Source organism: Equus przewalskii, chromosome 5 (assembly GCF_037783145.1).
Source record: "Equus przewalskii isolate Varuska chromosome 5, EquPr2, whole genome shotgun sequence".
In the NCBI taxonomy this organism is placed as follows: Eukaryota; Metazoa; Chordata; class Mammalia; order Perissodactyla; family Equidae; genus Equus; species Equus przewalskii.
This window is the reverse complement of record NC_091835.1, coordinates 3,700,872-3,718,257: the sequence shown is the minus strand read 5'-3', so window position 1 is coordinate 3,718,257 and position 17,386 is coordinate 3,700,872. Positions and strand designations below refer to the sequence as shown.

At 39.0% G+C, this 17,386-nt stretch overlaps 1 protein-coding gene across 7 annotated transcripts in view; it reads right to left on the bottom strand.

The window, feature by feature from the left end:
* Window positions 1-17,386, bottom strand: part of SPAG16 (sperm associated antigen 16) — a 1,020,255-nt gene that overhangs the window by 890,466 nt on the left and 112,403 nt on the right. For 3 of the 7 annotated variants that reach the window (XM_070618199.1, XM_070618198.1, XM_070618200.1), the window contains one exon: window positions 3,901-3,996. In XM_070618199.1, coding sequence (XP_070474300.1) covers window positions 3,901-3,936 — 36 coding nt within the window. In that variant the 5' untranslated portion in view covers window positions 3,937-3,996. Of the gene's footprint in view, window positions 1-3,900; window positions 3,997-5,141; window positions 5,212-14,496; window positions 14,779-14,886; window positions 15,111-17,386 lie in introns of those variants that run through there. The other 4 variants (XM_070618195.1, XM_070618196.1, XM_070618194.1 and 1 more) reach the window with 3 other exon arrangements.

Genomic DNA, 17,386 nt, shown 5'->3' with positions numbered 1-17,386 from the left:
TTCATTAGCGTGTAATACATTAAAAAGAGAAAAAAAAAGTATGGACCTTTTAATTCTTTAAATTATCATTATAAAAACACAACTCAGAGAATTCACCAGACTTGTGATTACCAGAGGGAGAGAGTGGGGGGAATTGGAGGAAGGTAGTCAAAAGGTACAAACTTCCAGTTTGAGTGTAGCTAACACTGCTGTATGATATATAGAAAGTTAAGGGAGTAAAAAATCGCAAGAGTTCTCACCAAAAAAAGAGAGAGAGAGAAAGAGAATGCTTTTGGTAGACTGACTTTTAGAAACGCTATGGAAGAAATTATGTACCATTGAGGGGGCTTGCAGTACTACGTGTATATTTAATAAAGGAAGTCAGTCAGTCTATCAACTAGGTCAGGGGTCAGATAAACATTCTTGTAAATAAAGTTTACGAGAATACGGCCATGTCCATTTGTGGACATATTGTCTATGGTTGCTTTCGCACTACATGAGAGAGTTGAGAAGTTGCAACAGAGATCTCACGGCCCTCAAAACCTAAAATCTTTAGTATATGACCCTTGAGAAACAAGTTTAAGACCCCAAAAATGGAGGTATTTCACCAAGTGAGATACAAAATTAGGAGAGCCATAAAAACTACCAAATCACGTAAGTCAGTGTATAAAATAAATCAAACAAGGAGCAGATTCTTAATAATATCAAGAGCATCTTTGTCTCCAGAGTTTTCATTTTCTTCTCATTGGCAAGAACACACTAATCAAACTGCTGATCATTCAGACAGATCTGTTTTCACCTCCAGAAACGCAGCAGTGGACGTTCCTCTCTATTTCTCCTTTCTGACCTGGTAATGGTTACATGGTGGGTTACACAGAATGCACGGAAAGCTTACACAGAAATTCACTAAGGAAAGAGAATCTCTGTTGCCCCAAAAAGTTCTTTTCAAAAGTGCTATGCACAATTTAATGCTGATGTTAATTCCTAGTAGCTGCTAAAACATTCAAAATAGTGAGCTGAAGCAAATTTAGGGGGCGACAGAAAATTCCTGACAAATGACTACAGTTTTAAAACGAATTTTTTGAAAGCTGAAGCAGAATAATTTGGACTCTCTTTCCTACGATCATTAAAAAACAATAGTATCTAACAGATTATGTCCAGGACCCTAGTGAAACATCACGGGAGATGCCAAAGCTGCAGAGCACAGGAGAGCTGCTTTCAAGTCTTTGCTTTGCGGTGAACAATTACGTGTAATTGTCAGGTAAGGGCACGAAGCAAACGTCCATTGTATAATAACAAATGCTACCCTGGCATTTTGTTCCATAAACTTGACTATGATATTTTAGGATGAGATGGCGATAGTTGAGAAAATCAGGAACACAGGAGGAAGAGGAGGAGAGGGAGCCCGGGCCTGCTCTAGTTTCTAAAGATGCCTGCAGGCTGCTTACAGGATGTTTGTACGGTTGCAATACAGCTAGTAGATTCCTGCCCTCTCAAATAAATGTTTCCTTTCTCTCTTCCTGAATACACCTGTTACACACTCCTTGAAACATCCAGAACAGAAATCCAACCACCTTAAACTGCCATGGTTCTTGCTTACACATTGAGATTTATAATCCTCTTAATGGAATGAAACTATATTTTATCTCAGAGTTCAGAACCATTGCACCTATTAAGGAAACGGATATGGTATCGAATACACAATTTCAAGTTTATGAAATAAAACATGCAATCAATTCTCAAATTTTTCATCTATATCACCAAGGTTTAAAGAAAATCCTAAGAATGTATTTAAATGTATGCCAACTATTCAATAAGTAGTCTTCATTAATTTTTTAACAAATAAGGCTTAATTCCTTCCAACTTTTAACTTTTCAACTATTTCAACTACTTCAACTACTTTTTAACTATTTTTCAACTATATTCAACTTTCCTGATAGTAGGACTTTTTACTTGCAATCTTTAATGAAGATTTTAAAAGTCCTCATTGAATGGGGACTATTGCATCCTCTAATACGAAAGAAAATATATCTTATTTACAAATAGATGTAATAAGGTCATAACAAAACGGAGCTGGTTTCATAAGCAATAAATACTCTTTAAAACAGAAAGCCCATAGCACAACTCAAAACGAGTTTTTGAAGATAAAATACTATAGGAATAAAAAACAAGTTAAAAATACATAACTAATATCCTCATCAAGATGAACTATTATTTCACATTATCACTTAAATTCTTAAATAATATTTTATGTTATTATTTCATATAATTATTTATTATTTAAAATTATTTGAATTTAAAATGATTTAAATTATTAAATTATTGAATAATTTTAATTATTCCATTTTAAAAGCTTAAGGGGAATTTTTGTGAATTTTCTGCATAGCATTTTCCTCCAAAGAACTCAAAAAATAGGTAAAAAGAAGTTAAATAAGAATCGACCAGCTATAAATATGCCAGAAATCTGGGAAGTTAACTCTTGCAAGGTTATGATAAAAGAAAGCTTCTGAGAAATTGATAAGAGAATGACTGATATTTGGTTCAGCAGATATGACAGGTCCTGCATTGTATTTCTGTCTTCCTTGGATTCATCTTTGGATTTACAAAGACCTTCTAGCAGGACACCACATACAAAAAAGAATTACAGTTTAGGTCATAATTTTTTCACTCAGAGATTCATTTATCCATTTACTTACTCAACTGCTATTCATTTAGTACCTACTAAGTGCCATGCACTGTGTCAGGCTTATCTACTTTATCAGCACCAATACAAATAAGCAGTACATAAAATATTTTTTTACACCCCTTTTTACTTAATGACGTAAAGCAAGAGGGAAGATGATGAGCAGCAAATACACATATCATGCAACTATGTTGATTCACAGCTCATCATTCAAAATGCTACATTTTAAAACTATTCCTATAAATCATTGCATTGAGATATCCAACAGACTCATAAGTCCACATAGCAGCCCTCACTTTGTGTCTACCTAGAAGGAACTATATCCATAGGCTACGCTAGAGAATGCAGTTTACTCTGAGCCATTTATAGCAGAATATAACCAATTCTGGCTTCAAGAAATACTCCTCGCGAGCTTTTTAAAATTTTGAGTGGACATATATTTTGGAAAGGAGTTACTGGACTTCCAGACTAAGGAAGTATAGAAAATATGGAAAGAAAATGGAGTGAAGTCTATCCCATATTATTTCGCACTGAGGAAGTCAAATCTGAAACTAAATAAGTGTATCACAATCTCCTCCACATTTCTCCGTAAGAAAAGTTTTCATCATTGAATAAAAGCATCCTTCTTAATTAGTGTTAGTATGAAAATATAAAGCGCTTTCAAAAATATTTTTGCCATCATCATTAAATTATTGCCAATTTTTAAATGAGTTTTCAATTTTATAGGAATGCCATCATTTTACGTACTTTTAATTGGTGGCATTATAATCAGAAAGCATCCTCCACCATATTCTTTAGTAAAATTCATTCATAAGAAAAAAATCATAATATGTGAAGCATTCCCTGTAAGCTAAATATTTCCATGAAAAAAAAAAAACAGAATGCTTACAAAACAGACTGGAGAATCTGTATACAATACCAAATTCTGTACATGAGTGTTGAAAATCCTTGGTTTAGTCTCCAATGAGACTAAACAGGCAGAGTTCTGAGGACAGGTGTCATTCGTTGCAAAGACGTGCAGGAGTAATCAGATGTGGATGATGAGGATGCCGAGAAGAAGAAACACGACTACTCAAAGTGAAGGTTTGATGATAAACAGGAGGGAAAAAGGTAGAGCACGTGATAGGGCTGCATTTAATAAGGACAGTGAAGGACTCAAAATTTAAGTGACTTTCAAAACTTCACATTATAAGTATCACTGCTAAACTTTAGGGTACAGTTGTGTTCAAAATTCTCACCAAAATGTGAGTGTCTATAGCCTGTTCTTGGACCATGTGAATTGCTTTTGCCAGATCTTCTTCACCTTCTGGAATGCTAAAATTGTCATCTGGTATCTAAATAAATCACAAGGAAAAAAGATAGGAAGAGTGAGTAGGAATATAAAAATACCTTATTTCATTTCAGAAATAATTCTTTCCTCACAAAACAAACGATCGAAGAAATATACTTTATGTAAGACACCATGTCATTCTGAAGTTCTATGAAAAATGGATAACTAACAAGCAGGAAGCTTTCTGACTTCCTTGTAAACATCACTCAGTGTCACTTCTAATAAACTCGAGATTATCTTATGAGCATCTGCTCTTATCTATAAAGGAATATGTAGCCTAACAACTCTACCGAAAAAATGTTAGGCTATCTAAATGCCGCTATTCTCTCCTCATCCCAGATTTTCTCCATCATTACTTTTTTATAACTATTTGCAACTGCAAATCTCTATTAAAAACAAACCAAAACTTACTACCCAAATGTTAAGTTTTTGGAAGAATGCAATTGACTCTCATTATGATATTAATGATAGTTAACACTTACCACAAGCTTCTTATGTAGTGATCAGAGTTTAGACTTACTAACGCATTCAGTAATTTCATGTGGTACATATTAACATTGTCTCCATTTTACCAGCAGTAAGAAAGTCTATCTTCTACGTTTGTTCTGTCTTTTGCTTGCCCAGGCCACAGATGACCAGGCTTGCTTCCACAGTTTGATCTGCACCTGCTGTCATCTAAGTGTGACTCTATCCTCCAAGTCTCAGAAGTAACGCTAGGTCTCATTGGAGGAAGGAATTAAAGGAAAGGTGTGAGACAGGAACCACATGAGACAGAAGAATAGTCAAGCTGAAAGGAAGCACCGGACCTGAGCTCCAGCTTGGCAGTGGGCAGCTGGGAACCCTGCCAAGAGCAGACTGCAGGACAGGGGATGCTGCTAGACAGCGATGACAGTGTGCAGGGTGGATCCACACTGCAGGTGACAGGGAGCTGCCTCTGAGGCACAATTAACAGAAGAACCAAAAGAACCAGATGTATTAACCAATCTGAATTTTTAATAGATTTTTCACACTTAACTCTTAACCAGCTAATATTAGCTAAATTCACTTGAAAATCTAGCACCTCTTAAGGAAAAATAAAATAAAATAAAGTGAATATTTCACAAGAATGACTGTAATGAATTTACAGAATACCTAAAATGAACAAATTACCTCTTCATATTCATAATCATCTTCAGATGCTTCAGTTATGGTGACCTCTGAAATCTTGTCAAGTTTTAATCTCAAAACATATGGAATAAAATTATTATATTTAAAATTGATTTGACTTTAAAATACAGTATTAGATCCACTTATCTTACTAAGTTGGGAAATACATACAATTTAAGCTCTTTTTAAAAAATTTCCCTTCCCTATACAGCCTACAAATATAAGAGATGTTTTAAAGTAAAATATTTTAACTATTATTCTAAATTATTTTCTATACAACCCAACCCCATGAAAACCAACATTTCTGTCTGTTTACTATTTAATGATTTCCAACTCGAGTCTAAGAAGGCTTACAAAATAATGTATATAGTATCAAAATATAAATTAGACAGAGATAAGAAAAATGGATGGGAAAACTATCACAGTAAATTTTTCAAATTTATGTGAAACAACGCTAAATTTTCCAGAGTTCTTGAGTCACTCACATGCAGTGTGACTTCATCATTTGGTTTAAAATATTATGAATGAAAAAATCAAAAGGACGCCAATATTTAAATATAAAAAATAGTAATAAGCACATTTCAGTGTTTTCAGCAATAAAAGTTACTTAAATCTCTATTACTTATATATCTCTGTTTTAAAATTGAATTCTCTTCTCAGGAAAGGTAGCCTAATTTTTAAGCAAATGTAAACTATACAGTAAGAATTCAGTAGTTCATCAATTATCAAGAAATAAGCATTAAAACATCAATGGAAATGATTCTAATAAATCCTAACAGCATTGCTGTAAGACTTTCAAAAATTACAAGCTACTCTCATTACAAATGAAAACTTCAAGATAAACTCTAATTTTAAAAGAAATCACAACATATACCAGTAATGCTACTTTGTTGCATTTTTTTCAAATGTACATACTTGGTTATGCCAAGTTTAAAAGGGATGAAATTAAATACTTTATTGCACAGTGATGGTTACGAAAATCAAAGACGAGATTAGCCAGTTCTCATTTTGCTGCTGGTTATGAGACATGGTCTCTGTTATTCTGCCTTCCAAGAGTTAGCTGAAAGTGTATATAACAACTTCTGTTGTTTGTAATAAGAACTGATAACACTCACCTAGTATTTAATAGAAGTCCAGCACCGTCCTAAGGGTTCTGCATATATTAACTCACTTGATCCTCATCCTACCTAGAGGGTGGAACATCCTACCTACGAGGCCCCAGAACTCAGAGGCACAAGGCTGCACAGCTAGGACCCAGCAGAGCTGGACATCAGTCCCAGCAGTTCAGGCTCCACTAGGCTCCACTGGGCTCCACTACCTCTCTTGTTATTCCGTATGGGTTTTCTGTGCTATGTAAATACTTGAGGTACTTGCCAATTATCTTGCACACAGTTCTAAACCTGAAAAGATAGGGAATGCACTCATGTTACTCATCCCCATCATAAGCAATAACTCTTCACTGCTTGTCTTATCACTTGAGATGACACTTAAGCCTAGTTCAGTTAGGACCAGTTCTCAGGAAACAGATATTTATGAAAGGGCCAGTATTTTATCGTCAAATATGAGTGTCTCTCCTAAGAATGTGGTGAAAAGTAATTCAGGCTCAAAAAGCAACTAATTAAAAGTAGATTAAACTACAAGAGAAAAAGTTGCACACCTGCGGTCCATCCCATAACCTTGAACTCACCTCACCTGTAGTGAATACCAGGCATGAAGTACCTTCTTATATTAGTTACCTGTTGCTATGGAACACCTTCCAACAGCATTTGCCTCATTCTCCTTTAATTCCTTGCCAGTAGCCTCCTTAAAAGTGATCAGGCTTCCACCAACAGTCTGTTCACTAACATCCTACTTAAAGTACTTCCAACATTTGCCCAAGGCTCAGTTCCAAAGCCACTCTGCTACTTTAAAATATTTCTTATGGTAGAACCCCACTTTCAGGTATCAAAATTTTTATTTTTTACTTATTTCTGCATAACAAGCTCCCCAAAACTGAGGGCTTAAAAGAACAATAAGCAAGGGCCAGCCCAGTGGCATAGTGGTTAAGTTCGTGCACTCCACTTCAGCAGCCCGGGACTCATGGGTTTAGATCCTGGGTGTGGACCTAGCACAGTTCGTCAAGCCATGCTGTGGCGGCATCCCACATAAAATAGAGGGAGATGGGCACAGATGTCAGCTCAGTGACAATCTTCCTCAAGCTAAAAGAGGAAGATTGGCAACAGATGTTAGCTCAGGGCCAATCTTCCTCACACACACATGAGAACAATACGCATCTTATCTCATAGTTTCTGCAGGCAAGAATTCAGTAGTGGCTTATCTGGAGGATTCTGATTTGGGGTCTTTCATGAGGTCTCAGTCAAGATGGCAGACAGAGTTACAGTACAAGATGGCTCACTGATATTGCTAGCTGGAAGTCTCAGTTCTCAGTGGGTCTCTCCACAGGCTTCTTAAACATCCTCAAGCCATCGTGGCTAGCTACCCACAGAATAAGCAATCTAAGAAAACAAAGTGGAAGCCACGATATCTTTTATGACCAAGCCTCAGAAGTCATACATCATCATTTATTTAATATCCTATTGGTTACGTATGTCAACCCTATTCAGTACATATGGGGGCTACAGAAGAGCATGAATACCAAGAAGTGGGGATCGCTGGGCATTATTTGGCAGGCTGGGTACCACACTACCTTATAGGGTTTCAAGAGCGAATCATCGGGCTTATAGTAAATGTTATACAAGTGTTTGTTCTTATTTTCCTTGTTTTGGAAAGAGTTAAGTACCTATGGAGAAGTCTCATAAGTCTCCCATGGCCTAATTCCCCCAAATGTTAAGATGAATGGATAAATCAAAAACATTCTAAATCTTTCTTCTTTTCTAGATTTATATTTTTCTGACACATTTTCACTTAATAAGACAAAATTTCCTAAGATTCAGCTACAGGAAGTCAGCTTCTTTTTTGTAGAAAAGTACGTCCTTTTCTGCGAGGCAGCTACCAGAGGCCAACTTTGTAAGAAGTCACTTGTCTACATCTCCACAAACCAACACCATCCTTTTTCACTGCTCACATATACTAAATTTCACAAAGAAATAAATATTCTAAAGTCATCTGCATAGACTTTAAAATTGTGCATAATCCAACTCACAAGATTATTGTGAGGAAGAAATATCAAAGCATAGGTTGTTAAACATGGCAACATGTAGAGGGAAAAACATGATTTGTCCTCAAAGCTTTGAAAATATCAAACAACACTTGTATGCGGCTACCCAGAAAATATTTGAGGCAACAGCTTTTAATCACTAATAATATATTCTGTTTCCCCAAAATGAAAAAGATTAAGGGAAAAAATAACTACCATTTTATAAAGCTTAACAAGTATTGTCATATGGACCATAACCATGTTTATTCTCACAACAATCCGTGAGATTGACTGGTACAGATACAGTTATCACTAAATTGAGAAAAAAGAAACTGAATCAGGTGGATTAAAAGATTTTCCAGGAATCACAGAGCTATGAGTGACAAAGACAAGTTTCTTGAGTAAAAACATCATGAATTTTCCAGCTTACCCATAGAGTTTCTACAGTGACACAACAGGAATATGCAATTTCTACTAAGATCCTAGGTAACGAACTCTCACCTATTTGTCTTCTAAACTCTCCGGTGTGATATTACCAACAACCAAATCAAATCATTTAAATATCTCAATTTGAAGACCCTAAAAGAGGGAGAAGTATAAAAGACCTACAGGACTACAGACTCAAAGACTAAATTAACCAAGGGCAAGAGATTAATGAGACAAAAGATCAGAAAGAGGATGAACATCACAAACAGGAACCAGCACTCTCCTTGATGGGCATTTTTAGTATCCACAAAATGTTTTGTATAGAAAATCTTCCCAGAAGCAACTTAGTTGAAATGTGATGTTGCAGTGTTACTGAAGAAATAAATGTACTTTTTGGCACGTATGCTTGTATGCATCTGTTTATCTGGCTAGCCGGTCAGCAACACATGGACAAATGCACAGACAAATCCCCAAACGACTCTGTGGCAGCTTACAAATATGCATACAGTACCAAATATAAAAATAAATGAATATGGAAATTAGACGAAAAAGGGAAACAGTAGGAATAAGATAAAGGAAAAGATGCGGTACATGCCATCAAGCCTCATGAACTTTGTTGAACATAAGCCACAGATCTGATTCCCAGCAGTCAAGGTAAAGAGGGGAATGTAATCAGATAGCAATTCAGTATCCAGCCAATGAAAACAGACGAGTTTCTAAGCAGATGTACAGCAATTTCTGGTTCCAAAGGCTGAGAGAAATTACACTCTTAGGTTCTCATAAAGAGAACACTGTGGACTGTACAGATATTGATCCCCCGGGCCCTCAGGAGAGCCAGAAAAACAGAGTGCAGCAGGACCTTATGGAGCCCCATGTGTGACAAGGCTGGAAAGCACTGCCTTAGCAGCAGCATTGCCAGAGCGGAAATGGGCAATTCATTAACAATTGCCTGAAAAATAAAAGCCTTTATTCTGATTCTACTTTTACTGGGCAACTTTCTCATCTGTAATCAAATCTCTTAGGTGATCCCATTCTGCAGGAAATGTCCAGACAGTTAAGCTGCTCATAGTTCTCATGCAAAGTTATCACTCCACTGCAGAATAATAAGCCAGCATTCTGGCTTAAAATCAGTTTCTTAATGCCAAACTGACTCTGAGCCCTTACAAAACTCCCTTCCCATTATCTGCCTAGTATTCCTTCAAAAAAGAATATCATTTTGAACTCCATTTCCAAAATTCATTTTTTTCCACCTTGTCTATTCCACTCAGATCTGGTTCTTGCCTTTCTACCTGCTTCAACTTGACTTGACACTTAATATTGTGCCTGGTTTTCTAGTCTGCTCTTGCCAGGGTATTGTCTATGGCTCCCTTCCTCCCTGGCCTGCAGCCACAGCCCACAGTCCCACCTACTCCAGGCCAGGTTCTGTAGCCTAGAGTCACAGCCTAGACTCAGACGGAGGGGCCCACTCCTCCACACCTCCACTTACCGTAGAAGGAACTGAGTAGTACTCGTGAGTTTGCATAGTATGAATCAGTTCCCATGAGTGAACTAATTGCTAGTATCTGCACTAGCAGAGTCCTCACCAGATTCTTATAGAAGATCTATCAAAAAATAGGTCAATATACACCCACACTCAAACTGCCAGGCCGCCCTAAATCCATCACAGTACTACGGAAGACACGACTACAAGAAGCCCCACAGAAGCATTTCAGTTGGTCTAATGGAGAAGAGCTTGAGGTGACAGTTGGTACGACGAGGTCACAAACAAGGTTCTGCAAATGGATCATAGCCAGAAAGAAATGAACAATTTTCAGATGTGAGCAGCATACAAAGTTTCTCACACACTGGTCTCTTCCGCTACTGCATTTGTACATAGTGATCACTGCCAGGAGCAGCATCTTTATAAAGAACTGGAGTGAAACATATAGCTAATTATATTTTACATGATTTCCCAAAGCTACTATAGACAGAAATTGCTTTGTAATCTTTGCCATCACTGCAGAGTCAATGCACACAGAAGCAATCTAAAATCTAGCCTGGATCTTTCATGATTAACATTTTACTTACTAAATTGAAATAAAAGAAAAGTAGTGTAAGTAGCAAATTTTGCAGTCTGTTCCCTTTCTCAGGCATGCCAGTTTAAATAAAGTAAGTTAACTAAATAATATAGACCAAAGATGGTAAATAATTAGCACACTTGCTGCTGCTTTTCCCAATGTTGTTTGCTTCCTGCAGTCTTTCCCACTGGGTCTTCACAGGGTCTTGGAATTCTTATTAACACCACATACTAGGGAACCACTACCAATTCATGAGAACTGGCAAGAGTGGAATTTTATGGCCGCCCCTGCCCTAGACAGCTACTGGACATCTTCTGCCTCAGAAGCTGGACAATAACTTCCTTTCAACATATAAGACTTATAGTTCTCATAGTGGGTGCTGGTATAAGTTTTTCAACTTCTAAGCCAGGAGATCCAGATATGGGCTCTACATATTATGCCTATATCTGAAACAATAAAGGCTAGAGGTTAAGATGTTTGTCTACAGCCTTGCTACTCCAATAATAGTCCTTAGACCAGCGGCACCAGCAGCACCTGGAGCTTGTTAATAATGCAGAATCTCAGCCCTGACCCAGACTTACTGAATTAGAATCTTCATTTAAAGATCCATATCTTTGATTCACATGCACATTAAGGTCTGCCTAGACTAGAGGACACGGAACAAAGCACAATTTTTCTCTCCAAATAGCTATGACTTTCATGCATGTAAAATTCAGCTCTCTGGGTTTAGTAACATGCCTCTTGATCTAGATTCTACCTTCAGATTGTCTATTCTTTTTATTTGGATATATGTAGGGTGTAACTAAGCAGCCATGGGCAAATTCAGTTTTCCAATGATAAGAAATGCACTACTTGGGTACATAATAATTATTAAGGATTTTACAAATATCTTCTCACTTAATATAATAAGCATTCCAGAGAAGTAACATCTTAAGAGGAAAAAAAAATAACTAAAGGTTAAAAGCAATAAATAACAAAACTTTTTAAAATAACAAAAGTTCTATTTTAATCAAAGTTGTCAGTGAACATTACTATTGCAACGAAAGAATGGCTAGGGATGTCATTAAGAAGAGAAGCATGCATACTAGATGGGGTATCAGTTTGGTGTGGTCACCACATTTCAGGGTCTGGAATCCTTAATTTTGCATTTTCAGAAAGAGTTGACTTTGGGACCACACCCAGAGTTGATTACCCTCAAAGGACTGGTTGAACTCACTCAAGCCTCAGAAATTGCTGTTGGGCCCAGAGGAGACCTTTTCCGTGGCCAGCAAACTTATGTCCACAAGCTAAGAAGCCAAATTCTTAGTGTCGAATGCCTAGAAAGATGAAATAATCATCCAAAGCTAGTCAGGGAGCAGAGGATCAGGGAAAAGGAAGGTAAGTAACAAAACAATATTTGGGGGGCTCCATTTTCCTAGAGTCCATGTATTCCATTACTCTTGCTTGAACAAGATCTTTCTTTAGACAAGTAGCAACAAAATCAATTAAGTGTTAGCTTTCTTAGTACAATTCATTCCAGCCTGCATCCCCCAATTGGAATTGGGCACTCCCAAATGTCTGCAGCCACACAGCTGCTCAATACTGCAATTGAAAATCTCACCCCTGCACAGACCACATAGTTAAAATCGAGCTTTGCATTTTACAATGCTGCAAATATCTTTCTCATGAAGAGTTCTCCAGAGGATTCATGTATTCCATGACTAAACCTCTTAAAGCTCTGGAGAGAGCTAAGTAAGACAAGAAGTATGTCATGTATGTTTGTATCTCGCCTTGTGGAAGTTTAATACTTAAAAGCACTGATATTGTGAAGTGTTTCAGAAGAGAAAGAGGTGACATCATTACAGCAAAGAGGTTATGAGGGAGGGATGTTGCAAGGGTAAGAATTCCTTCTCCCGAACACACATTCTCTAAACTGTCATAAAGAATGTGTGGCCTCTGTGAATGAAGCCATTTCCCCATGGTGGGTCCTGGCTGTTTCTAGTTTGGACCATATTAATCTATATATGTTCTTTATGTTTGAATGTTTAAGAGCAGAGAAAGGGGTGATTTCCCGGAGAATTCAAGTGAACTTCTTTCAAAGTCTTGTTCAATATTGAGAGCTCATTGCCTACTGTTCTAGGAGCATCTGTTCAGTCATAAATAAGGGAAGTCCAGGACCAAACGCAGTGGATTAGAAGTGATTAAGTATATGTGCAAAGTAGAGAACATCAGATTTCTGATTCATTTGTGCATACAACTTTTATTTATCCACCGCAACAGCTCAATTAAATTACCTGAGAGCTAAAGAATTTAAACCCAAGAAAGTCTCACTTCAGCAACTATCATAATTGCCTTAAGAAACAACGTCAAATAACATTATACAGTCAACTCTTAATTATGCATGTCAAGAGAGCCCGGTGAGACAGGGATAATTGGCATTCAAAAGTAATCCTCAAACTTTAACTAAGAGCTAAAGTCTCTCCTATGACTAAACCTCTTAGTGGAACATTGAATGGAGGAAAGTTGATTGGTGAAATGTTTAGTTCTGTTGTCCCCTGACTACCCTTTGGTTGAAATGCAAAATAATAGTCAGTCAACCAGAGAGAGATGGAAGAAGAGCAAAGGTGCTAGATAATCCACAAACTGGAAAATAAAATCAGAAAAGTTAGAGTTCCTTATATTTGTAAATGTGATTATTTGGAGAAGTCTTTGTAAGACCGGTCTTTTGCAAACTGCTGTCCCTTGGCAGCTGTGACTCAATGACCCTCCTGTAAATTAAGTAAACCTAATTTTCACTGCAGACAGTTGTGCTCTGTCGGAGTCCCAGCATTTATTTCACAAAGATGTTTGCAAAAAGTTACCTGTGTGTCTTATGTTAACAACGAAACCATGTGTAACAGAATTCATTTTAACGCAGACAAAAACGCTAAGATGCCTGGTTATCATTCACTAGCAAGAACACTGGATAACTTCATACTTGACCTAGACAAGCTCTGAAATTGTTGGCTTGTTTTAAAAAGGACCATTACTGAAAAAGACAGCTCGTTAGAGCCAGGAAAACCTAATATAAAACCTCACTTAAGACACTACAGCACCCACATATTTCATCCAAGGTGATTTAAAACTATTCCACCTTAACATTCCTGTAAAAATCATGTTTGCATCGAATAAAATACTACGTATTTTCTTTGATCTTTCAATTAAGTTCTTCCAAGATTGGTAGCATGGTGTGTACTGCACCTGAGTCAGGACAGGTTAATCAGTTTGCCAGACAGAGCCCACAAATAAGTTATTGCTGGATCTCTGAAATCTTGAGTTAAAGCTAGGGGGATTATAGTTGGAGAAAAGAATAAGGTAGATTTTGGAGTTTCCTTGACATCTTTAAGACTAAAACAGATAACCATCTCTCTCCTACCTGCCTGAAAGAAAGAAGTAGGTATCTTCTCGTGAACCCTCCCATCTCTCCAGTACCACTAATCTGGATGCCTAGAGAAGGGGAGTTCAAAAGCCTTACAGAAGAAACAGGGAACCTAACCATCCACACGTGGCTATTCAATTTTTCTGGTACTTCCACTGATAATCGTTCTATCTGGTTTCTTCCTAACATCTCTGAGCCTTGTCAGCTCACCAGATCATCATTCAGCTGCTAAAGCGGGGGGAAAAAAGTAATTATTGTTATTAAATAGCCAAAATTGAAACTAGCCAGGAAGTTGATCCTGCCAAAACAAACATTTAAGCATTGGACAATGGGGCCACCTACAGGATCAGGGGTTTGCTATCTGCGCTGGAGCCCGTTCAAGCCCAGAGGCAGAGAGCGGTCCTGCGGAACCTCCTCATGTCCCCCCACTGAGTCTGCTCCCACGGTATTCCGAAGGCCCGCGGGCTCATTTAGGAGAAATACTAAGGGCTAGGAGGGTTGAAGCAATTTCTTGCGCTGCCTTAACACAGAACTTGATCCACAGTTTACTGAGTGGTTACGAAACACGTGGCTCCTGAAGGTCTTCCTGCTCTCCTTCCAACGGCCGCGGCGGCCGCACGCGCCTAAAGCAGGAGAGCTCGGCGGGGATGTCAGGGCGCCCGCGGCGCGGAGGCCGCCCCGGCGGGGCCCCAACGGAGCCCGCGCCTCGGCCCGACGCGCAGCCAAGGATACGCTCCAAGTAGTAGGCGCCCTCGGCCGCCACCGCCTCGGCGGTGGCCCCGGCACTCGTCAGGCCCACGCCCAGCGCTTCTTCCAGGACCCGAAGGGCCGACGGAGCCATGCCTTCCTCCGCCGCCATCGCCGGCGCTCCCGGGCCCGCCCCTGCCGGCCAGCACGTCCCTAAGGCCAGCCTGACGCCGCCGCCGGCGGCCCCACGCAGCTCTCGCGAGAGCCCGACTCCGCCTCGCCCCGCCCACCCGGCCAGCGCTGGGTACCGAAGGGCGGCCCGAGCCAGACGCGTTGGAGCCCTCTGAGTTTCCCGGGTTACCAGGGCAACGTCGTTGCCTAGTTACCCTGAGAGCTGGGGACGCGGCTCCTGGAGTGGACGAGATAAAACGCGAGGAACAGTCGGCTTGGATTATACACATTTTCTTACCGAGGCAGCTTGGTTTTCTTTCGTTTTGACCCTGTCCTTTCTTTCTCACTTCATTTTCTCCCGTAAATTGCCTTTCTCTTGGTTCTTACATGCCCGTCATCAGTCCCCGGATTTTAGATGTGTGTAGAGCCCCAAAGTCCCCAGGGAAAACTCCTGAAAAAGAGGGCGGGGGGAACCCTGGAAATCATAATTGAGAGATTGATCCAGGGGAACTACCATCCTCAGATGCTTAGCAATAAAAAGCTGGGGGGGGGAGGGGGGTTACCTAAGTCAATTCCATTTTGTGCTCTTTGAAAGCATTTATCTGGAGATGCGTTTTGACTTTGGTTTTATAACTGGCACTTGGAATAATATTTGTGTATGTAGCTGAAGCATCTACAGGGCCCTTTTCTTTGCAGGCTGTTTTTCATTCTACATTTCTTGATGAAAATTGGATGCAAATAGCAACAAATATAGTGGTAACAGCAAAAAGATAGTGGTAACTCCGTAAGGAGGTGATTGAGAGCCCGGGTGTTGGAACCAGAGTGGCTGCATACGCAGCCTGGCTCCCTTGCTTACTCGCGATGAAACCTCTGGCAAACTGTATAATGCCTCTAGGCCCCAGTTCCTCATTTGTCAAGTGGGGATATAGTATTACTTACCTCAAAGTATTGTTGCAAGGGGTAAAACAACATAAAGCATTAAGAACTCATCAGGCACATAGTAGACACTAAGAAATACCTGTTATTTCTATTGAATTAAATTGTTTTTTTGGGTTTTGTTTTTTAGAATAATCAAGGGCCACAATTAGACATAATAATTGGAAAATTTGTTCTGGTATTTATTCTCTTTTTTCCTTTGAGGAAGATTAGCCCTGAGCTAACTGCTGCCAATCCTCCTCTTTTTGCTGAGGATGATTGGCCCTGAGCTAACATCCGTGCCCATCTTTCTCTACTTTATATGTGGGACACCTACCACAGCATGGCATGCCAAGTGGTGCCATGTCCGCACCCGGGATCTGAACCCAGCGAACCCTGGTGTGCCAAAACAGAAAGTGTGAACTTACTGCGCCACCAGACTGGCCCCATGGTATTTATTCTTTTAATAAGTTACTCTTTTTCCTTGAATGCTCACATCAACCATATTCTGAGCATAAATAAGCATTAAATTCAAGGAACAATGATAAGAGGCTGAAAATATAGGTAAGAAACTGAAATTGGGAAATCTACCACTTTTATAGAAAGCCTGCTCTTTATTCCAGAGGGGGGTTATTTCATCACTCAGGATTGTTTCCTGTAAAGAAGCCTGAGAAATGACCTGGGTAAGGGCGGTAAGTGCCTTTCACACCTGGCAAGACATGTAGGAGCATGGAAGAATCATGGAGGAGGGTCTCTTGAACAGTCAATACTTACTTGAATTTTGTGGGTGGGTCTATTACGGTGGCTCTTTCTTAGTTTTTAGATACAGTATGTCAGATTCTACAGACAGATTTGAATCCTGGCTCTTCTGTATGACAGTAATTAATTTAAGCTCCCTGAGGCATAGTTTCCTCTTCTCTCAAATGGAGATTTTAATAGCTACCTTATTAAAATATGAAGAATAAATGAAGTGAAATATGTAAAAAGCACTTATCATCACCATGTTCAGCATATTAAATATTTTCAATAAATAATTGTTAATAAAATTTACTCAAAATAGTGAGTGGATATGCTAATCCTAAGTTGGACATTGTATTTGTGAGGAATATACATATATAGGAACATGTTTTTCTCTTCTTCTTTTTTTTTCTTTAACATCTGTTGCCAATCTTCCTCTTTTTGCTGAGCAAGAGTCACCCTGAGCTAACATCTGTTTCTAATCTTCCTCTATTTTCTATGTGAGCTGCTACCACAGCATGCTCACTGATAGACGGGTGGCGTAGGTCCATGCTGGGAACCAAACCTGGGCTGCTGAAATGGAGCATGCTGAACTTAACCACAGAGCCACCAGGGCTGACCCTATAGGAACATTTTTAAGACAAAACTTAAATCTTTCTAGGGGCCGGCCTCGTGGCCGAGTGGTTAAGTTTGCACGTTCTGCTGTGGCAGCCCAGGGTTT